Source organism: Colobus angolensis, unplaced genomic scaffold, assembly GCF_000951035.1.
Source record: "Colobus angolensis palliatus isolate OR3802 unplaced genomic scaffold, Cang.pa_1.0 Scaffold41, whole genome shotgun sequence".
Lineage (NCBI taxonomy): Eukaryota > Metazoa > Chordata > Mammalia > Primates > Cercopithecidae > Colobus > Colobus angolensis.
In genome coordinates, this window is record NW_012117488.1 from 7,649,455 (window position 1) to 7,673,705 (window position 24,251).

The window sequence follows — 24,251 nt, forward strand, 5'->3', positions numbered from 1 at the left end:
ATCGTATGTACTTGTCCCTTTGTTACTGGCTTAAGGTAACTGGCATAATGTTTTCAAGTTCTTCGATGTTGTATCATGTGTCAGAATTTCCTCCTTTATAAGGCTGAATAACATTCTATTGTATGTGTACGAATACCACATTTTCTGTCAGCACATTCATAAAACCTAGCTCAAGCCTGACATTCTATTTGAAGCCTTTGCTGAGGCAAAATGGTTTACTTACTCCTTTGTGCTATCATCATACTTCCCCCTACTTTTCAAAATAGTACTCATCATACTCTGTGTTTTTGTTTATATGCCATTGCTCCCACTTCCTTTATTTGGTCAGCTCCTTGAGGGTAATAGCCCTGTCTGGTTCTCTTTGTATCCTCAGGGCCATATCTGGAATTAACAAATAGTGAGTACTAAATAAAATTTGGGTTGGAAGACAATGGTATGGGGAGGGCATTCCATTCAACTACTTGTAGAAAGATGAGGAAGTGAGGCAAAGCAAAACAAGTTGGTAGAACTTCTAGTGGTTCCACATTCCTGGAGTATACAGCATGTGAAGCAAGTGATCAGAGAAATCCCTTGGATGGAATTATAGGGTAATAAGTAGTGGAAAAGACTCAAGAAAGTGGTAAACTAAACTGCTTAGGTCAGTATATGGATACAGTTGAATGGAAAATGCTAATTAAAATGCTAAGTGAATGGTGATCTTTTTGGTCTTTGGTTAAATTTTTATTCTGGCCTGTGATGTAAGTACTGAGAGTCATTAGTGCTGATTTATGCCTGTGAATATTCATAGAAATGAAAATAGTTTTTAGAATGACAATATTCCTAAAGGCCAGAAAGTGCGAACATTCCTTTATGCAAAAAAATGTCTCAGGGTAGTTGGATTTTCTTTGTTTCCTAATGTGTCTGAAGGAGCTTCTGTGTGCTTATTTTTGTTATTCTTTGTGTGTGTTCAAACTGTTTGTGTGTAAGTATCCTTGTCTATGAGTGTTTTGTTTACTGTCGATATGCATATAGATCTATGTTTCTTTCTTTCATAGAGTACTCATCATATCATCTCATCTTTCTTTATTTTCCCTTCCTCTTATTCATTCCCTTTTTTTGCTTCCTCTATTTTTTTCTATTATGGATTGTTTAGTCTTTGTTTCTCTCTATTCCTCTTTTCATTTCTATTTCCTTTTCCTCTCTTCTTTTTCTTTTAAACTGAATGCTATATAGGAATGATCATTCTAGATAAAGCGGACAAAGTGTATCCATTTTAAATGGATATATGATAATATATTCATTGATATATGATAGAATGATAAAATGATTGTTCTAGATATAATAAAATGAAAAAAGATAAAAAGTTAAAGAGTTATCTAAACCATGGCATTTCCTTTACCCTTAATTAGGGAATCTCAGAGCCAAATTTGTGTTCGTCATTGAAAATGCCAGTGGACTCACCAAGAAGTCTTGGTGTCATCACAAGTTCATCTCTCTTTCTTATTCTTCATACTGAATTAGTTACCAGAGCATATCCATTCTTCCTCCAAAATATTATTCTAAACTTATCCTTTTTCTCTAATCCCTTCGTTGCTCCCCTGTTCCAAGCCCTCATACTTTATATTTGTTAATGAAATAACATCTCATCTTAACTTCCTGCTTCTTTTCTCATCTACTTCTAAGCCACTGTATATACTGCCAAGGGCATAATCTTTAACACATACAAATATAATTATGCCATCTTTTAAAAAATTTATGTCCTCCATTTTGTAAAGTTAAATTTGAGGCTCAATAACTTAGTATTCAAGCCCATGTGAGAAGCTGAGTTTCTTGCATTCACCCAGAGCTCCAGTAATCCTGAATGACTTGCAGTTTTCTGGATGTGTTTATTTATATTCTCAAATTATTACTTTTGCCTGACCACCTGTTGACCTCTTGCCACTCAAGCCTGAATGTTGTCATTGTAGCAGGACAAGCTGTGGACAAAACCCCTCAGACACTGAGATAGTGAAGGGAGTGGCTTTAATCAGCTGGGAGCATCAGCAGGCTAGTTTGTTAAAATCCGAGCTTGTCAGGTGCTCAACTTCTGTCCCTTTTAAGGGAGTCCACATGAGAGGGTCGTGATGGATTGAGCAAGCCAGCGGGTATGTGACAGGGGCTGCAAGCACCAGTGGTCAGAGTGAAACAGAACAGAATGGAGGTTTCACAATGTGTTTCCATACAATGTCTGGAATCTATAGATAACATCAGTTGCTAGGTCAGGGGTCAAATTTAAGCTACCAGGCTTAGGTCAGGCAGGCCCAGGCCTGGTTTCGGGTCTGATTCCTTGGTTTCGGGTCTGGTTCTAGGCGCCAGGCTACCTGCCTTTAGTTTCGCTTCTCTTTCCTTTTATGAGTATAAAACAATCTAAAACAATATGAGAGGGTCTCTCTCTTCCCTCATTTCCCTACCTTTGAGACTCTTACATTTTATTAATGGGAGTTCTCTTATTTTCGCTACTTATGTCTTCTTGTGCATTAGATTGATAGTGATTCATATGGTACACTTGTGCTGAAGCATTCTGGTGAACTAAGGTAGCGATGAGACTTTTTATCATTTGAAGAAGTACAGGTAGCAAACAAGGGAGCAATAAGCGGGTTCCCATTACTATTATAACTCTTATTATAAGAGTTTTAAATTTTCCTAGTGCTGGGAACCAATTTCTGAACATGGCCTTAGGATCAAATCCATGCCACACTTGCACGGGCACATGTGCTAATTTTGTTGTATCTGTAACTATGTCTTCAACTACTTGTCCCTGATGTGTAGAAAGCAATTAGTAAGGTTAAATTTTTCACAAACCCATTCTTCAACTGCTAGCAAGTAGTCGAGAGCTAGTCTATTTTGATAGATAGCATTCCTCATCTGAGTTTCTTGCTGGGCTAGAACAATCAAGGCTTGACTGGTTTTATTAGTGATGATTTCTAAAACAGCTTGCAACCATATGATTTGCTTGAGCATGTAAACGGGGTCTGGTATCCCCATGAGTCATCTTGTGTCTAAGTGGCAGGCCTATAGTATTGTGTAATGTTTTTAGGAGGCCATTCATTATCTTTTTAATAATCTATGGCTACATTTCACTTTTCATGGTAAGCATAGACAGGGAAGCCCAGGAGTTCGCCTGTTTTTATGGGCAATAGGAAGAAAGATGGTTTAATAGTGCCAATAGCACAACTACCTGTCCACCGGTCAGGTAGCTTAGGATAGGCTCTATGTCCACATATCTAGTATAACCTAGTGGGGGCTGTCCAGTCCTAGAGGGATTCTGAGTGGGCCTAAATGGTTTGTAACTTTGGGAATTTACTAAATGGATTTTTTTTTAGTATGGTTTGAACTCCACTAGGTAGCTGGTTTTGTAGTACTATTATACGGTTTTTGCCTGAGGCAGCTGAGTCTTTCTATAGGAAGGGTGAAGTCCTTCCCCATTCTTGCTATACAATATTGTCTAATGATTGAGGCTTTTAGGTCTTAGAAGTTATCAGGGTGATTTTTTCTGAGCCAGGAATTTATCAGGAACTGGGTCTGTAGGTACTAATTCTTGGTCTTCTTATGGCCATTGATCTCCTGTTACAGTTTCTCTACAAACATAACTTTTAGAGACTGGGCTACATACCTTGGATAGAATAGCATTATACAAACAAGTTTCTTTTAGAGTCCTGGTACACTTATAATAACCATAAAATAACAGGACTGTAGCAATCTTTTGTCCTACCTCGGTGACTTACTGTATATACTGGGAACAGTCCTCAGTCTGAAGAAGGTCAGTTGAAGTTCTTACTGTAAAAGTCCAAATTTTAAGGAAAATGAGTCCTGTGATGAGTTTTCTCATGCTTTGGCCGTGCGTGGACCAGTCAGCTTCCAGGTGTGACTGGAGCAGCGTTTGTCGTCTTTTTCATAGTCACTTTACAGGGGTTGGTGAAGCTGCTCCCATCCACGTACAGCTTCCACTCTACTGATGTTTAAAGGATGGTCTCGGAGGTTGGGCCAGCTAGAATAAACTGAGTCTAATACCTCTACACAGTTACGTTTAACTGGGCTCTCTGATACCAGGAGTAAGGTAGCGGGTTTTAGGGTGTTGCAAACTTCAGTGGTTATGTGGGGATTTTCACAGAGCAAGCTTTGGTATCTAGTTAGTCTAGCATTCATTAGCTAATGGTGTCCTTTGGTACTTATTAAAGTCACCACAGCATGGGGGTACTTTATGTTTAGGTTTTGCCTAAGAGTTAGCTTATCTGCTTCTTGTGCTAACAGGGCTGTTGCTGCCAGTGCCCTTAGACATGGGGGCCAGCCTTTGGAAACCTCGTCTAGTTGTTTTGAGAGATAGGCCACTGGCCTTGGTCAAGGCCCTATAGTCTGGGTTAAAACTCCAACTACCATTTTTTTTTTTTGACACATAATGTGTAAAAAGTTTTGTCAGGTCAGGTAGCCTCAGGACTGGGGCCAACCTGAGTTTTTCTTTGAACTCATGAAAACCTTGTTGCTGTTGGTTGAAATAGATGTAGTTTATCTAATTTATATTTTTATTGACTATCGTCTACCAAAATACTGACTTAAATCGTGTAACTATTTGATTTCAGACTTTAAATTGATCTGGTATTCCTTGTGGGGCTCCAATTGCATTTAAATAGATGTGAGAGTTGAAAGACCTATAAGGGTTTCTCTGGTTTTATGATATCTTATTCTTTTTTTCTTCCTCTGGTTGATTAAATGCCAGGGTGAAAGGGATAGCCAAATGGACTAAAGCACAAGTGCCACTCTAGTTATTTGGCAGAGTGCCCAGTAAAGGTCCACCATAATACTGCCACATATCCACTCGGGGATCAACAAGGGCTGACTAATTAAGAAGCTCTTGAAAATTCTTAAGCTCACTGCATCCCTTCAGGTCTCCAAGGAATGCTAAGTTTCTTCCCTGTCACGAGAGACATGAAGTGAACTTAGTGTTCAGAGACGGAGGATGCATGGCCCTTGGGGGCTGACCTGCAGGGTGCTGGACTTTGGGATATAGCAGAGAGAGCTTGGCACAACTTATTACTCCAGGCTGTAGAATCCTGGAAAAGAGCTACCATGGAGCCCATGCTTGGTGGACTGGAGGACCACCTTAGTGGAAAGGGGACAATCTGGGCCTCTGGCCTGCCGTGTGCACAAGTATAATAATTGCTTTTGTTTAATGTGCAGATGGAATATTTGATCCATTCCAACCAGGCATTTGCATCTTGGTATGCTGTCTTAATTGCCAAAGTTTGTTTTAAGTCTTTAACTTCTGTGATCCTCTAGTAAAACGAATGTTTCCTTTAGCACCTATTTTTATTAGTTTTTAGACCAAAGAAAACTAAGCACCATTTTATATTTAATAATGCTTCTTGTGTGACTTTTATACCAGATACACTAAATTTTACTTTTATATTATTGTGTTATTAATGTTAAACTTAATTTTAATAAAACCTTGTAGACGTATTTATCAGATTGTTAATGTTTGACCATAACGTAAGATTTTACAGACTCTTTTTAACCTTTCATAATTTTTGTTAAAGAGCAGCTTGGTGCTTTAAGAAAAACCTGTTGCATTTTTGCTTTAATGTCCAGTTCACAGAAAAACTGGATGATACCTTTTTAACTTTAGCTAGTATGTTTACACACATAATTTTCTTTACAATCAACATTTTAAAACTTGCTTAAACTTTCAAAACAATAGTGTTTTTAACCTTTTAATGTAGGTAAAAATCCACATTCTTATGCCTCCTTATAATCCTTTTACCAAAGGTATATTTTACTTTCCTTATACACCTTGCACATAAACTGTTTCTTCAGTAGTACTCAGGAGGCCTTACTACTTTTAAATTGTACAACATTTTTTGCATAACATTTTTTTCTTTCACGACTTTCGTAGACAATTCTTCGACATGTCTCAACTTTCTGACTTATTACAAACATTTCTTTAAACAACCAGTTAATTTATTTCAGGACAAGAATTTACCATATAACACTCTTTTTACATAAATTCTGTCTCCCCCCCTTTTTTTCCTTTTTTTTTTTTTTTCTTTTTTTTAGGATAACCATTCTTTTCCAAAGTGAACTTCCTTTATGTCTGTGGACTAGACTGTCTAAGGCCACAAGATTAGAAATTACTGTAATACATGTTACACTGCTAACTTTTAGCAAACTTTACTTTTGTTGAAAACCTTGTAAGTTTGGGATTTCAATTATCCTTTTCTATTAATAAGACCTTGTTTAGTCTAAATTAACTTAGAATTGGTATAGATGGGCTTTTTTTTTTTTTTGTTAGCAAAACAGCGGCGCTACAGATTGAATGCATGTGGGCCATCCGCGGGTTACTGGGTTAAGGATTTTTAATAGGAAGGACTCAGTGCTTTAGGGATATGCCCTTGTTTACACTGACAACAAAGTGGTATTAGAGTGTTATAGGGTTACTGAGAATACCTTTAATTATTAATTATACATTTTAAATTTACCTTGACTTTTAAAGGAATAGGGTATACTTTTTTTTCTTAACTACTTGTATATTTCTCTCTTTCTCTCTTTGACTTGCTGTCTCTCTCTCTCTCTCTCTTTCCTTTTGTCTCTGTCTCTTCCTGTCTTTCTGCCTCTCTCTTTCTCTGTCTCTCTCTCTTTTTTTGATTCCTTTGTATCTCTGTCTCTTCCTCTCTGTCTTTTCCTCTCTCTCTTTACCTCTTTTTCTCTCTGTCTCTTTCCTCTCTTTCTCTCTGCTGGTCTTTCCTTGCCTCTGCCAGCCACTTACGCTGCTATTCTCTTAACTACTGTAGGTGGGGAGGGGGTCTAAAACCAGCTGTAACTGTCTATGTATGGAAACTGGTCTGGGTGCCTTGGCTTACAGGTTGCCTTGTGCCATACCTTTGAAACAATGGACCTTTCTAGGCTTCCTTCTGATGGCCAACCCACCTCTAATGCTGGCCAGTCTATTTCACACAAAGTTCTAAGTTTTCTTGGTGTCATAGTAACAATGTAATCTCCCTTAAATCCTTTCTTGAAATTTTCAACATAATTCCTAGTGGGATGGGCTTACTTTGTGCCTGACCTATGCTTCTTCAAGACAAAACACCACACTCACACCACATGCACCCCACAAAACAAAGAACAGGTAAAAGGGACACACACACACTTTTACAGTTTACGCCAAACCAAAATCAAAACCAATATCAGAGTATCCAGAAATCCAAGCCAGGTCAAAACCAAAACCAAAGTATCAAGCAATCCAAGTCAAGTCAAAAACAAAAAACAAAGTGCCAGTACAGGCACACCATGGGAGATCAGGCCGCGCTTCCACTCAAATGGAGTAGGCAAGTTCCCAAGACCAGTCCTGTCAAGCAATTCAAACCAAGTCAAAACCAAAACCAAAGTGCCGATAAAGGCATGCCGTGGGTGATCAGGCCACGCTTCCGCTCACATGGAGTGGGCAAGTTCCAAAGACTAATCTTACCAAGTTCTAGATGACCAGACTCCAAGTGCCAGTTCCTGGTGTTCAGCCACTGCATTGATCCTCCACAGGGGCCTGCCACACACTGCTCTGGTGAGGCGTCCCATGGGGCAAATGCTTACTTGGGAGCGCTCTCAGGATCCTTGTCACTCCAGCTGGTTGGAGTCCCCCGCAGGGATGTTCCACATGACATGCTAAAGCCACCTAAAGAGCTGCCTCGGCCATCCATTAATCACCTCGCTTTCCTGGTCAGGGAACCAAGAACTGTAGCAGGAGGAGCCATGGACAAAACCTCTTAGACACCGAGATAGTGAAGGGAGTGGCTTTAATCAGCTGGGAGCATCAGCAGGCTAACGTGTTCAAATCCAAGCTCATCAGGTGCTCAACTTCTGTCCCTTTTAAGGGCTCACAACTCTAAGGGGCTCTGCGTGAGAGGGTCGTGATCGATTGAGCAAGCCAGGAGGTACGTGACAGGGGCCAGAGTGAAACAGAACAAAACGGGAGGTTTCACAGTGTCTTTCCATATAATGTCTGGAATCTATAGATAACATCAGTTGCTAGATCAGGGGTTGAATTTTAACTATCAGACTTAGGTCAGGCAGGCCCAGGTCTGGTTTCGGGTCTGATTCCTTGGTTTCAGGTCTGGTTCCTAGGCGCCAGGCTACCTGCCTTTAGTTTCACTTCTCTTTCCTTTTCTGAGTATAAAACAGTATGAGAGGGTCTCTCTCTTCCCTCAGTCATGAAAGAGAATAGTTCAGTTTCCTAACATTCCTGCAAGGTCAAGTTGTGATGGTACATACTTGAGGCAAAAGAACACTCTTTATTGTTTAGGGCCTTGGCCATATTCTTTTTTTTTTTTTTTTTTTTTAGAGACAGAGTCTCACTTTGTCGTCCAGGCTGGAGTACAATGGCGCGATCTCGGCCCACTGCAGGCTCCGCTTCCCGGGTTCATGCCATTCTCCTGCCTCAGCCTCCTGAGTAGCTGGGACTACAGGCGCCCGCCACCTCGCCCGGCTAATTTTTTTGTATTTTTAGTAGAGATGGGGTTTCACCGTGTTAGCCAGGGTGGTCTTGATCTCCTGACCTCGTGATCTGCCCGCCTTGGCTTCCCAAAGTGCTGGGATTACAGGTGTGAGCTACTGCGCCTGACCTGGATCCATATTCTTAATGCAATCTCCTGATGAATTAAATGAGGCAATATGTAAATGTAAGTGCTTCTCTTACCTCTGCACTAGAAGCTAGCCAAATGGCCTTCTTGTTTCCTTTCCTTTGGTTTATCTGGGCCCTACCAGCCTAATGACAATAGAAGCATGGAAATATAACCTTAAGGATAGAACTCTCTGTTTTGTTTTTGTTTGTTTTTTTTGTTTCCCCCTAAAGGCGAGGGCTGAATTGGCCTTGCTTTTCCTTTTTTCTTGGAGTAACCCTGTTTCTACTAGGTCTTTCAATGATGGTATGGTAGTGTTTAAGTTGGAGGAGTTGGAGAGAAAAATCCTCAGGTTTGTGTTATTTTACCAGCTACGTGGCAGGGAAGAGAGAGAAAGTGGTTTAGAGGAAAATAATCCCAAAACAGGACTTTTCCTTGAAAATCAGAGAGTTAGAAGTGAATTTTCATAATTGAGTAAAGAATGGTAAGGACTATGCAGATGTTTTCAAATAAATAAATGATGATTGTTAGGTTGATGATTTCGGTCAGAAATGAAAATGTATTAAAGAATGGTCAGTATAAATGGAATTGGGTTGAAGAAGGAGAAGCGAACCATTTCTTATTAAGTACCTATTAATGTTAGCACAAATTAATCTTATAAGAACTCAAGGAGGAAACAGTATTGCTGACATTTTAGACGGGGAAACTATCTCCAAAGTAGGCAGTTAATTGACCAGCCCAAGATTGTATAGTGGTAAATTGTTAGGGCAAAATGTGAAACTAGGTCTCTCGGATCCTGTAAAACATACACTGTTTCCATTTTGTCTCTGTGCCTTCAGAATTTCTATTTACCATATCTATTGCCAGAGTGCCATATTTGAGGTATGGTTAGATGAATATAATGTAAGTGAATATATAAGTTTAATAAACATTGATTCTGAGCTTCACTATGTCTCCTGTTATGCACATTCTCCTCACCGGGATAAGATTAGAACTTGTTCGAATTCTAGAATTTGGTCTTATGTTTTATATTTTAGGACCAGTGACAAAAGAAGAAACTTGGCCAAACAAAAAGCTGAAGCTCAAAGGAGGCTCTATGGTCAAAATTCAATTAAAAGGCTCTTACCAGGCTCCTCAGACTGGGAACAGCAGAGACACCAGCTGGAGAGGCGGAAAGAAGAGTTGGTATGAAAGTTTTAAGAAAGTACCCACAATTTAAATTGCATAATTAATTTGTCGGGTCTTATTTGTAAAATTTTTTCTCATTTCCAGAAAGAGAGACTCGCTCAAGTACGAAAGCAGATCTCACGAGAAGAACATGAAAATCGACATATGGGAAATTATAGGTAACTGTGCTGGTATTTTTGTATAGATTGAAAAAATGAAGTATCAAAGCAATGATCCTTCATGTGTTAATCTTTTGTGCTTATTTTAAGTATTTTTCTTTGATTCCAAGCAAGTACTTTTGCTTACTGTCTTTCAAGAAAGAAAGGTAGTCAGCAAGGAGATGGTTCAGCCTTGACAGCGCTCCTGCTAGCCAGCCTCTGGGTGGTTGTAGGAGGTCCTTTTAACCCGCCGTTATCCTGTGACTGTATTTAGTTATAATGTGGTGTTTAAAAAAAAGTCAGAATTCAGGTCTCTTGGTATTCTTCCTGCCAATCCATAGTGGTTACTGTACTTTTTCAGGAACTAGGCAAATAATGAAAATGTTTGAAGGAGTTAGGTATGAAACAGTGGAGAGGGATGTGGGCTGTGTTAAACTGGAACCCTTCCACAGTATCACCCTTGACAGAAGCAAACCTTCCCACCCCACCCAGCTCATTGTGTTCTTTGAAAGACTGCCCACTTTCCAACTTTTGACATTGCCTGAGCAGGATAAAGGAATGTGTAAGGGCATTCTTGCACTCATGGTAAGATGTTCTTTCATGGCCTTAACACCGTCAACAGTAGTGTTGAGAACACATTCCTCCCACTCCACCTCTACCCACTTCTCTCTACTAGAGAGGCAAATTCCATCACTACAAAAGAGATCATCAAAACCACTGCCTACATTTTTGTATACTTCGGTAACCACACTAAGTAAAAAACTCCTGTAGTATCCCTCATTAACTGAACACTCTCCTACAAATTTCAATATTTCTCCAATTTGCCCAATCACCATTCTTCTCCAACCATTTCCCCCTAACTAAACCCTTACACTGTGCCTTCTGGAACTGCATTGTTTAATGCTAATTCTCTAGATAAACTTTATTTGTGGATTTGTGCCACTATCAATGACTATAGACTGAAAACCTTCATAAAGTTGTAAAAATACTCTTGTGCAATCATTAAAGTTTTGAAAGAAGTTCGTTAATTAGTGCCCAGTCAGCAAATAGTTACATTAGAAAGTTACTGAGTGAATCTATTAGGCCAATTATCAGTTTTCTATCTGGAGGTTTAATATTTAATATTATTTTGCACTAATCAGTATAGAAATGCTTATACCTGGCAATATGACTAGTATAGAATAAGTGGTCAAGGATTATCTGTGGAGTTGATCTTAACTATTGAGCTGTGACAGCTTCTTTTTAAAAAATTGGTTTATCTGATTTTGTTGTAGACGAATTTATCCTCCTGAAGATAAAGCACTACTTGAAAAGTATGAAAATTTGTTAGCTGTTGCCTTTCAGACCTTCCTTTCAGGAAGAGCAGCTTCATTCCAGCGAGAGTTGAATAATCCTTTGAAAAGGATGAAGGTAAGAGAATGAATGTTTATATAGAGAAAAAATAATAAAGCTAAACAATATGTCTTTACAGACAAGCCACCTTGGTCCAACATATAAAAACATCTTACTTTTAAGATATGCTTTCCCCAAGCTTTTTATTTTAACAGTTGGTAACATTTCATGATGAACCAACTTACTTCATAAATAAGATATCTACCAAGACAAATTATAGAGAATTGTGATACTATGTAGTAATATCAATATATTATAATAATATATCTTATTACATAGATGTGTATATGTAACTGGATAAAGAAACCCATGGAATTAACCTAGTGGTTTGTAGCATTCTTATTTTTTGGATTATAACAAACATTATATAGTACTTTTTCTTGATACTACATAGATCTGGCATATAAGAGGAAGTAAATGAAACACACACACACACACACACACACACACACTCTAATCTGTACACCTTAGTAAAAGGTCTATCAGTTTTCTATTGTAGCATGACAAACCACTTCATTTATTTGCTCATTACTCTGCAATCTTGGCTGGGCACAGTTGAGTGGTTCTTCTGCTTGTCTTCCCTTGGGTGAATCATATAGTAGCATGTATCTGAATGCCCAACTGGGGCTAGAAATCCAGGGTAGCTTCACTCACATGTCTGGTGTGTCAGATAAGATAGCTGGAACATCTGGGAGCTGGCTGGTATCTCTTCCTCCCTACACAGTCTCTCAGCAGGGTAGTCAGACCTCTCAATATAGTAGCTCAGGATTCTAAAAGGGAGCATTTCAAGAAGATTCTTTTTATCCTAGTAGAAGCTCTCTAGGTTAGACCTGATCTCTGCCTACATATGTCCAGACATGACAGATGACCCCAAAGAAGAAGATGGCCACTCATCTCTGCTCACCTAGGAAGAGCTTGTCCCTCTTTGGAATTTAGTTTATTTACATTACTTTTTACCTACAGCTTTCTGGTGTTTTAGAAAATATGATTGTTTAGTTTATCTGGCCTTTTCTGGCTGTTATGATGAAAGTATCATCTGTTATATTTCTCCTAAACAGAAGCAGAACTCCTTGAGTTTCTTTTTGACTATATTGTACTGCTATCCATGGAATTCATTGTAAGATTATTATTTAATAAAAAATGTATAATAAGAGTATTTTGGGATTTCAATAGCTAAATTTCCTTAGATTGGGGCAAAGAGTAACTTATTTTACACATTTCTACTGTACAGTGAGATTTCTAGTTTCTTCAAAAACCTTTTCTAGCATCCTTTCTTAAATAACTCAATGATACAGTTGATTATACCTCTTTCAGTGTACCTATTATAGTTGTATTGTTCTGACTTGACTAATATCCACTGCGGTATATGCTTTTATAAAATTTCCTTTTGATTCAGAATATGACTCTAGAAGAACACAAGAAAGGTGTTAGGGCACTTGTGACTTTTTGCCACCTTTGATGACTATAGAATGAAAACCTTTATAAAGTTATAAAAATACTTTTGTGCAATCATTGAAATTTTGAAAGAGTTTCATTAAATAGTGCCCAGTTAGCAATACTCACGTTAGAATGTTTCTAAGTGAAACTAATTAGTCCATTTATCAGTTTTCTGTCTGGAGGTTTAATATTATTTTGCACTAATCTGTATAGAAATGATTCATAAACTTGAAATCTGGAAATTAGCTTGAACTTTCCAGAAATTTTAGTGTCCAGTGAACTAGTTTACTGAAGTATTATACTCTAAGATTTTAATACTATACTGTACTATAAAGGTACATTTGTTTATGGTAATTAATACAGAATAGATTTTGGCTATGTATTAATTATAATGCCAGATTTTAGTGAAAGTTTCAAGAGAATTTGCCATGACCCTTTACTATTTCTCCTTTGTTCTGAGCAATCTTCACTAAATAATTTTGGGAATCCTTGCTCTGCATTATTTTGTGGAGATTCATCAACTTGGAAAAATTCTGGAGTCCATTAGTGATTGTAATTTTAATTAGAATATTTTTTGAAGGAGGAAGATATTCTGGATCTTCTGGAACAATGTGAAATTGATGATGAAAAGTTGATGGGAAAAACTACCAAGACTCGAGGACCAAAGGTGCAGTATATCTCTACCTTCCTTAAGTTATCAAAGTAGATGCTGCTAGCCCTTGATGCTTCTGACTATAAGAATGACCGGTGCTGCTTTAAAGGAACCATAAGGACTGTGTGCCCAGTGCAGGTAGAGTTTGGAAGATGATGGTATCTTACACTCAGGAGTTTTGTTTTGTTTCACTTTATTAGTTTCATTTGTCATTTTGGTTATTTTCCTGATGTCAGTGAAAATACCATGAGTCAGGGCCAAAAGGGACCCAGAGCTAGTACTCTTATTCTAAACTAAATATTAAGTTTGCCTCATACCTCTAGACAGATAATTATCAGATAAATGGGTAGCATTATAAATAAGGCAAATCATGAAATCTAGAGACCCTAATTAGGAGCCCCATCTTTTGCTGACCTAGCAACATTGATTTTGTTTTAGTTAAAATAGGTGTAATTCCTAGAAATAAGTAGAAAGCTGTTATGTAGATGACATTTACATGTTCTCCCTTTTTTTTTGATGCAGGATCTCACTCTCACCCGGGTTAAAGTCCAGTGGTGTGTTCATACCTCACTGTAGCCTCACACTCCTGGGCTCAAGTGATCCTCCTGCCTCAGCCTCCTGAGTAGCTGGGACTACAGGCACGTGCTACCATGCCTGGCTAATTTAAAAAAATTTCTTCTTCTTCTTCTTCTTCTTCTTTTTTTTTTTTTTAGGAGATGGTGTTTCGCTGTGTTGCCAAGGCTGGTCTTGAACCCCTGGTTTCAGGCAATCTTCCTGCCTTGGCCTACCAAAGTGCTGGGATTATAGGCATGAGCCACTGCGTCCAGTGCTGTTCTTCTGATATATGTCAAAGTTCTTGTTAGTAGAGTAGGAAAGAGTTGAATTAGAAAAATCTTGGATTTTTTTTCATTCCATTCCATTTATATTTCAGAATTACTATGCTATCTCTTTGTCCTTAGACACTTCATCTTCTATCATATTTTCATGCTTCTCCATGCTTCTGAAATGTCTTCCTACTAAAAAAAAAAGTCACTGACTTGTTTGATTAGAGTCTCCTTCCTATTTCAGCTGAACCACTGTTGCTTGTGTGAAACCTTCCCTCATTTCCCCGGTTAAGCTTAGACCTTCCCTTCTCTCTTTCTCCTGCTGTTCCATAAATAATACTTTTGTGGAGCAGTTGTGACAAGTAATTATTTGCATGTTTGCCTCAGTACGAGGCTGCACGTTCCTTGAGGGTAGCAAGTAGATTTTCATCTTTGCATCTCTAGAACCTAGCCAGTGTCTGACACACAGTAGGTTCTCAAAATCTATTAGTTCAGTTTGTTAAATATATCCATAAGAACCTCATTGGCTAGTAGAAGAGCAGACAGGTAATTAAAAAATCAGGGAGTAATGTGGCAAGTACTATAATAAAGGGAGTGTAAAGTACTACAGCAGCATAGAGAAGAAAGGGATTGGTAGCATGTGGATGGCTTCAGAAAGGTAGTGCTGTTAGAACTGGATCTTGAAAAATGAGTAGTGCTCTAAGCATTAAGAGAGGTGGAAGAGGCAGGTCACGGTGGCTCATGCCTGTAATCCCAGCACTTTGGGAGGCCAAGGTGGGCGGATCACGAGGTCAAGAGATTGAGATAATCCTGGCCAACATGGTGAAACCCCATCTCTGCTAAAAATATAAAAATCAGCTAGGCATGGTGGCGTGTGCGGGAGAATCGCTTGAACCTGGGAGTTGGAGGTTGCAGTGAGCCGAGATCGTGCCACTGCCCTGTGGCCTGGCAACAGAACGAGACTCTGTCTCACACACAAAAAAAGAGGTGGAAGAACATTTAGGGTATATAGGACATTAAAGGCAAAGATATGGAGTTATGATACTGTATAGGATGTTGTAGAAACATAAAAAGTTTGGTATGACTCAAGTGGAAGGTTCTTGGATAGTGAAATGATATGGGTGAGCCTGTTTAAGAGATAAGAGATTAGCTGGTGGAGATCTTGGATGTCAGAGACTGTTCCAAATTACGTGCTCCATATTGAGGCATTGCAGAATATGTCATTGATACCTCCTGGTATCACTGGAAGAAGTATATTTTAGAGTATCTATAAAAGTAAATACTTGCATGAGTCATAGCATTACTTTGGGAAACACTGGGAAATTTCTAAGCTTTGTATGTTAATTATTGCTATTCAGCAAACTAGACATGAGATATTCTGGAGGCACAATGTTTCTGGCAGAGTGGCAAATGCAGAAGCCTTGAGACAGCTTTATATTGTCTTATATTTTCCTGTGTTTCATTTATATAAGGCTTGTCATCCAAACAAAAATATAACCTTTTGGGAGGAAGAATTCACTTTGTCTGATTTGTTCAGTCCCTTTCATTCTAGGCAAGTAGTGGGAACTAGCAATATATTTGTTGAAATGAAATGAACTAGATATTTCCTGTAGTTGTTAAAGCCAGCTATATTTCAAAGTTGTTGAAGTCTGCATAATCAGTCTGAAGTAGAAGCATTTTTATAACTTTTAATTTTATGTTATTTACCAAGGGTCCAAAGTGAGCCAAACTTCAAAGCAGCCATTCCTTTTTAGAGGGATGATATAACACACAAAACATTGATTTCCGGTGTCTTTACTGGTAGAAGTATAATTGGAGATAATCAAAATTAAATAAAACTGGTACTTGTAGTAGGAAAAATAATAACTTTTCACTTACTTGAGAATCTCAGAAACATTAGCTACATAAATAATATCACATAAAGTGTTAGGTTGGTACAAAAGTAATTGCAGTAGAATATTAGCAATGTTCTTTTTATTAAGTTGGGTAATAGGCATGTGGGTGTTTATTCTTTATACATTTATATATTTTTTATATATGGCCTACTTCATAATAAAATTGGGCATAAAAAATAAGTACTATGGTTGTGCCATAACTCAATGCCAGTTTACAAATTCCATTTTGTAGTTAAGACACTATTTAGAGTTTATGTTGCTGTGACTGCTAGTTAATTACTGCTTGAACAGTGTATTGGTCAAAAAGTCCCAAGTGCATATAAGACACAAAGGCTCAGCTGTACGTTTCCCCTTGTGATTCTTTATAGGGTCGAATAACTCATTATGTAGTCAAGCTCTTTAAGAACACTTAAAGCTGTTGGCTACATGAAGGAAGGCACTACTAGCAAGCCTGATTGTGCCACTGTTTCTTCTGGGTATGCTAAACTTCTGAGGAAACAACCTTCCTCTAGAATTCATATTCCCCAAGATTGTCCAAATGTTTGATGATTGTGTTACTGTTAAATGTTTTTATGTATATCTCTTTGAACATTGTCAGTACTTAGTAAATATTAGACCGTCAGAAAGAGCACATACTTTTAAACACAAGTTGGTACCTTAGTGAATTAAACTACTTTCCTGCTTTGGTTATTTTTCATCCTTTGCAAAGGCTGTAAATTTAAGAAGATCATGCTTTTTGGCTCACTCTGTATTCCAGGCACTTCATGAAATGCTATTTCTCTATTTTTATTCTACACTGTTACACTAGAGGGTATACCTTCTTTCAGTGAAATCCCATGCTATCCAGGGATTTCATTATAGTATATGCTAACATCAAAACATTTTTGTTTGATTTAACAGAGAGCAAGCAACTAATATACAACTGAAGGAACCTCTCCCATCAGGAATAGGAGGCATATGGTGTGTGTAATAAATAGTCTCTTAGAATGACTGAGTTATGAAACTATCTTGTTCTTGGTTATGCACATTCTTTCTGATGTGAAACTGTCCCGTGTCCCTTTCCTTCCATTCCTTCAGCTGGCATCATTGGAAACACATTGATTGGGAGGACTAGAAACAAGTGATTCTAATAGGGATAATGACACATAATAGTATGGCATTTTCAATCTTTACAGATTTTCCCTTCTATATTAGAGGAATTTATCCTTCCCCCATGAAAGTTTACCCCTACTGATCTTCATATTATTAGTTTTTAAAATGCAGCATGGGCAATGAAAATTTATGTCACTCTATTATGGCCAGAAGCTAGTGCCAGAGTTAGGAATATTCTGAGAAAAGACATCAGTTGTTCTTGAGCAGTTTGGAAGGTGGACAGTTAACTAAAAATTCTATTTTTATAAATATCCACAGCCAGTTAGTTATGTGAGGGATACCTAACTTCTTGCTGCACATTATCTGAGTGGATAGGCTCACAGAAAATGTTTTAGTATTCTTATTCTCTTTATCCTTCTTGCCTCTCTTTCTCCTCCCACCCCCTCACACACACACAGACACACACACACCACACACATACGCAGATGCACTTGTGTGTGCACATTTATTGAGTAACTCTGAATGTTAATGATACAACAAAGATATATCTCTGAGTCTTGATGAGTAATCTTTTTTATGGAATGAAGAAAAGCTGATTTTATTTCTGATTTTTATATTTTTATCTCAAATATTTTCCCTTTATTTTGTTATTCTTTGTTTATAGATACTCTAGCCCTTTATTCCAGTCGTGGGAATAACTTATTCCTCATCATGATTATATCATTTAAGAAAGAATATTTTGCAGAAACAATAATCAATGCATAGCACCGTAGGCTAAGCAGCATGGCAGCAATAGTATTTGGGGGGATTCTCAACCTTCAGTAAAAAGCAGCAAGCATAGGGGGAAATTTAATATAGTAACTAATCATATCAGTAAACCTTTTTTAAGAATTCTAACAAAATAACACATTTCCGTCTTTTTAGCCTCTGTGTTCTATGCCTGAGAGTACCGAGATAATGAAAAGACCGAAGTACTACAGCAGTGACAGCAGTTATGATAGTAGCAGCAGCTCTTCAGAATCTGATGAAAATGAAAAAGAAGAGTACCAAAATAAGAAAAGAGAAAAGCAAGTTACATATAATCTTAAACCCTCCAACCACTACAAATTAATTCAACAACCCAGTAAGTCAATTTCTTCTAATTTAGATGTTGTATAAAGAATTATGGAACTGAAATTATTAAACTCATTAAAAGGTCCTTGGGCCAAATGAACCCTGTTGTGTGTGAGGAGACCTGGATTCCATTCCCCTTCCTTCCCTAACCAGACTCGGGCACATCCCTTAATCCCTTTCAAGATCTGCAAGTAGAAAACGAAAGGACTGGATTAAGGATCTGTTCTTCTCTATTTCGTCATTTTTTTTAGGTGCCAGATTTTTTCTTGGGTTTTGTAAAATGTGCCTCATGGCTGATCTGATGATTACGTGTCTCTTAAGCCAATATATTCTCTTCTCATTCAATTTCCGCCCCTCTACTTCTTTCACCCACTTTGTTTTATGCTATCACTTATTATATATATTTTTAAAAGTGTGTATTTCCTTAGGCATTTGACTTGAATGTATCTGTAAGTTACATATTTGTGAAATAGTTGAAGTTTTGTTCCCTCCCATTTTCATCACTGGTGAGTACTTAAGTCAGGGCTTATGATGCATAGGAACTACTTAGGAGAGCAGCCAACCACTGCTCCATCTCCTTCCTTTTCTGCTTCCTTTTCTCTCTATCTGTATTTCTTTTTACATTCTCTTTCTCTTCCTTTGTCTCTTCTTTCATTTATTCTTCAATTCCAAATGTGCAATATTGTGTCTGTGATTTTTCTTTCATCCCGAAATGTCCAGTGTAGGATTGCTGTTTGCCTAGATTCAGTTGGAAAACCCCTTCCTGATGCTGCCTCTAGTCCAGGACTTTTCTGAACCCTTGTCTGTCATATCTCTGTTTGCCTTGTGCTCCACTGTCCTAGGGTTCCGCTAAAGGAACCAGGTCAACAATGCAGTGAACACAATTGTGAGCCCTTTTTACCCTCAGCAATGTATTTAATATGTTAACTTCCCTGATAATGTGGATATTTTAAAACTGGCCTTAAACACTTGTGGCAAAATGCATGAGGAATACAGAACCGATAGATGAAGCTTTTACAGGAATGGTCTTTGTTTATATGTTATTCTCTAAAGAAACATGCTACTACTTCATATCTTTCAGGGTTTATGTCTTTGGAGGGAAATTAATGTATTCTGTTCCATTTCATTTATTTATTTACTCATTCATTTAAGAAATGTTTATTGAACACCTGTTATACAGTTCGTAAGCTATTTAATCATTTGCTTCCTTTTTTCTTAAGGATTCCTTAAATACTTTCAGTGTGTCTTTGTGTAACTATGGCTCTGTGTTGGTTTCAGAAGCTGACGTTTTTATGCCTAAATTTGGCCAGCTTTTAATTCCCTTTCCTGTTAGCTGATGTGTACCTCCCTAATGGCATGAACTGATGGGAGATGAGGACAGGTTAGAGAAAAACTTGCTAACATTCTTATAGCTCTGAGATTGTTCTTTGTTCTCAGACCAATAGGTTAACAAATTAAGATCAGACAATAGTGCACTAAAATATACAGATTTTAAAAATGTTTTTAAGTATGAATTTTCATTTGAAATCTAGCCTAATTTAGTTACATGTCTTTTTTATTAGTTATATTTTATTTTTATATTAATGAGGAATTGTAACAAGCCTTTTACTTTGTGGTACCTTCTCTCTTTAATCTTACACCAAGGAACATTTCAGCCACAAATCCTACTTGAGTTTTGTCTTCAGAGTGATGCTGATGATCAAGGACACAATCCAGATTATATGTAACACTTTCTCTTATATATAGTTTGAAAAATTCTAACTTATTTCAGCTTCAAAGGGATATGCAAGTTACAATGATTTTTTTGTGAATCTACCCAAACATCATTGGCATGTCTAGCTACTTAGTTATTCTGTCTGAATTTCTAGCATGTGTAGGCAAAAGAAAAAAAAGGAATCTGTGATGATTCAAGACAAAGGATATTTTCTTTCTGCCCAGTGATCAGGTTGTTTACAACCAAACCATTACCATAACCCCTCAAAGGGAGCAGGACTACAGTACAGTTACTAGCACATGCCTTGGGTATTTTCTTAGTATAAGTTTGCTCTTGGTGCACATTAAATGTGTGCAGTTCTTTGTTTTAAAAAAAAAAAAAAGATTGACCGGTGGTATGTTCCTCACATAGCCCTTCTGCCCTTCTCTAGAAATATAGAGGCAGTGTCATTTTGAAAAGTGGTGACAGTTTTCAGGTTCAGAAGGAAGTTAATCTTTGAAACAAAGAGAATTTTTAAAAAAATCTTTTATAGCTTTAATAAGTATAACTTTTTGTATTCTCCAAAATTTAATTAAAAGTATATCCCAAATATAAGGCTTATGTCTATTCCTTTTATAAAGGTTTAATTTTTTTTCAACAGCTAATGAAGAGAAATATTTGGGTATTCAACCTGGCTTCATGTGAATTTTACTAAATTATTTAATTAATGAAGATGTATTCCCCAAGCAGAGAAAGAATACAGAACAGAGGATATATAAACCATAGGAACTGAAAAACAATAAAAATATTGATAGTATTGAGTGATGATCTATTGCCCCGTGTCAGGAGTCAAAATTTATCTGGAACAGTTGGTGTTCTTTATTAGATGTTCCTAATATGCACTGGGGAAGATATTTTATGGTTTCTCTTAGATATTTTTTCTGATAACAACCCTATAGATCTATATATTTTTTTCTTAAGTCTTTTTCTATTGGAATTTAACCTACTTTAAAAAATTATTTACTCTTGTGAATTAGAATGCTCTCTGTTCAGTACTACTCTTTATAATAACCAATTCTATATTTAAATTCCATTAGGATAATCTGAATTTTGTTTTATTACTGTTTTTTTCCTCATGGGTTCTAAATTCTATAACTTAACCTATTTAGCCTGTCCACTTTCTATACTCCTTTCCAGCCCTCCCTATGAATCTTGCTGTAAAATATTCAATCTCTAACCTATACACAGATTCTTATAAGTGGCCAGTCAAATCCCAAGGGATAGTGGATAGCATCATGGAATTATAGAAACAGGGAAGACACTGGAATTAGATAGGGTCAGGATTGAAACCTGATCTTGACCACTTTCTTGCTGTATGACCTTGAAAAAGTTCTTTCTCTAAGCCTCTGAGCAATGGAGATCCCTATTTCAGAGGGTTTCCATGAGGACTAAGATAAAAGTGTAGCACTTAGCACAATGCCTGGCTTATAGAAGGTGCTCCATAAATGTTAATTTTCCTTTCTTCTGCTTCTTTTATCTCATATTTTGAGGATATAATTTTGAAGGATTGTTGATAGTAGTATTCCCACAAGAGCCATTTTTTATACATCAGAGGGGTTCTTCTGCAACAAGTTCACTGTTGTTGAAAAATGTATTCCAAACTCATATTCCCATGATGATGCCTATGCTTTGACATTTATTGCCACTTTACTAGCTGCTATAATCTTTAGTTTATATGGACTTAATAGAGTAAAAAACTTGTATTAATACTGCTATTGTAGTATCCCTCTTCTCCATCACTGATAGGCTCCATAAGGCGTTCAGTCAGCTGCCCTCGCTCCATCTCTGCTCAGTCGCCTTCCAGTGGGGACACCCGCCCATTTTCTGCTCAACAAGTGATATCTGTGTCACGGCCAACTTCTGCGTCTCGGTCACATTCCTTAAACCGTGCCTCCTCCTACATGAGGCATCTGCCTCACAGTAATGATGCCTGCTCTACCAACTCTGAAGTGGTAGGTCATCTGTTTTGCTCTTTCAAGTTTATAGGGAGCTCTGTACTCAGGCAAGGGGGATCAGATGAGAGGAGGACAGACTGAACCTCAGATCCTTTCCGTAATTCAACTCATGACCTCTTGAAATTTGGATTATTCACCTACCTTAGCCTGCAATTTAGTATGACTCTTAAAAGGTGCAGACTTCACTCTATCACAGAACTCAAAGATGAACACTGAGAATAGCATTATTTTATTTTCTGTTTGCTGATGTGGTAGGATAATATTACTGAAAATTACCTGAGTAAATGCATGGTTTTGCAGTGTATTATGCAGTCTCTCTTTAAATTTGAGGAAGTTTGGAAAATTTTACTTAATGGGACAGTTGATTAATAGGTTAAAAAATGATAAATTATCCTGAGAGCACTTAAGTACAATGTTATTTATAATGTGTTCTGTATGTTAAATTAACATTGAGTATTCCCATGTTAGCACGAATCCCAGAGATTTGGTATTGAGAAAATAGTGAATTTAGTTTGTAAGAAGGCTTACTTTTAGATGCTCAAACAGATAGCTCCAACTACCTTCACGTAGACTAAGGATTTATTTAATTTGTTTATTTAATATGGATCGTGTTTCCAAAGGGAAGTCAGGAAATATAAGTGAATGAATTTCACTTGGTAACAATGAATTTTTTTTTTTCTAATCAAGAAAAATTGCCTAAGGTATATGTAGCAAATGAAACTGACCAGGAGGTCTTTTTTAAGTATTTATATATTTTTATTTTAGTACTTTTAGCTAAATAAGTATAACCTTGTGGAAGTATGAAAGACATTCTTGAGATTCGTATCCATTTAATCCAAAGAATTCACAAGTGTAAAAGAAAATTTTCTTCCTTTTTCATTGTTATTGTTTTCAGTTAAAAGTGCATCATTTTTACCTAGAAATATCTTTCAGATTATACTGGCACAATGAAATAAGACCCCCTCCAAATATCTGTATTCTTTCAAATTTAAGAGTGAGTCTTTGCGGCAACTGAAAACAAAAGAACAAGAAGATGATCTAACAAGTCAGACCTTATTTGTTCTCAAGGACATGAAGATCCGGTTTCCAGGAAAGTCAGATGCAGAATCAGAACTTCTGATAGAAGATGTGAGTATCTGATGTGTCTAAAATGCCAAGGAGCTGGTACCTTTTTATTTTTCTTAAAATATTAAAATTTCTTTCCTGAAGGCATTATGCTCAATGACATAGTAAATTTAATTGATGTCTTTCCAACCTCTACTAGCTTTAGAAAATACAGGGGTTTATTTTAATTGTTACAATTCATGAACAGTGAGATCAGATTATAATCAGCAGTGCAAAATATCTTTTAGTATATAGTGCTATTTTAATAAGTCTGCTTCATGAAGTGAGAATAATTAGTGTTAAATAATTATTGTTCTTAATGATTAAGCAAATATCATGTTAAACTTGCCTCTATAAAGATTTAGAAAGAACTAATATGGAATGGGGTATGATGAAAAACGTGGGGCTGTGGCATAAAATGTCAAGAATATTTGAATGTGACACCTTGAATGTCACATTTTTGGGGTCAGAATTTTGAAATGACTTATGTGGAGCTGTGTGTTTTTCTTGTTACACACACATGTGCACCACCCAGTGGAACATTCTAAAAGGTCAGAGGGTCCTAAAATTCACATTAAAATCAGTGACTTACTCCTAATTTAGAAAGAGGGTCCATGTTATTTCAGATAATTTTGGTGAAAGAGTACTTCTTCACGCAAGGTTACATTTCTTCATTCAAACATCCTTTTCATTCTTAGATAATTATTCAGTAATAGAACCTTGTGTTTTTGGTGAGGGCACATATATTTTATAAATATATTAAAAATATATTTTGGGCCTTTTTTGTAAATATAATTTTATAAATTATATACATAAAATATATGTATTTTTTTTCCCCAGAGGAGAAGGCACCATCTAGTGGCCAGTTATAGGATAAAAACTACAGCCGTGCACTTGGACTTTTCGTTTTTTAGCATTTACTTTAGACCTGTCTAAAGCAAGTGTATAGAAACAAAAAGCAAACAAACAACAGTAAAAGAGACTTTCTTGCTGAAAAATACCCATAATTGCAATTTATATTATGTACTGATGACACAGTCATAAGCAAAGCCCCTAATTATTATTTTGTTGATATATATTTTTAAAAAGTG

General features: G+C 37.0%; 1 protein-coding gene across 1 annotated transcript in view; it reads left to right on the forward strand.

The window, feature by feature from the left end:
• The window catches only part of TTLL7 (tubulin tyrosine ligase-like family member 7), a 132,763-nt gene that overhangs the window by 75,406 nt on the left and 33,106 nt on the right, over positions 1–24,251 (forward strand). Inside the window, exons 11-17 of the mRNA XM_011956144.1 lie at positions 9,656–9,803; positions 9,891–9,964; positions 11,218–11,353; positions 13,353–13,439; positions 18,160–18,358; positions 21,848–22,053; positions 23,050–23,184. Coding sequence (XP_011811534.1) covers positions 9,656–9,803; positions 9,891–9,964; positions 11,218–11,353; positions 13,353–13,439; positions 18,160–18,358; positions 21,848–22,053; positions 23,050–23,184 — 985 coding nt within the window. The remainder of the gene's footprint in view (positions 1–9,655; positions 9,804–9,890; positions 9,965–11,217; positions 11,354–13,352; positions 13,440–18,159; positions 18,359–21,847; positions 22,054–23,049; positions 23,185–24,251) is intronic.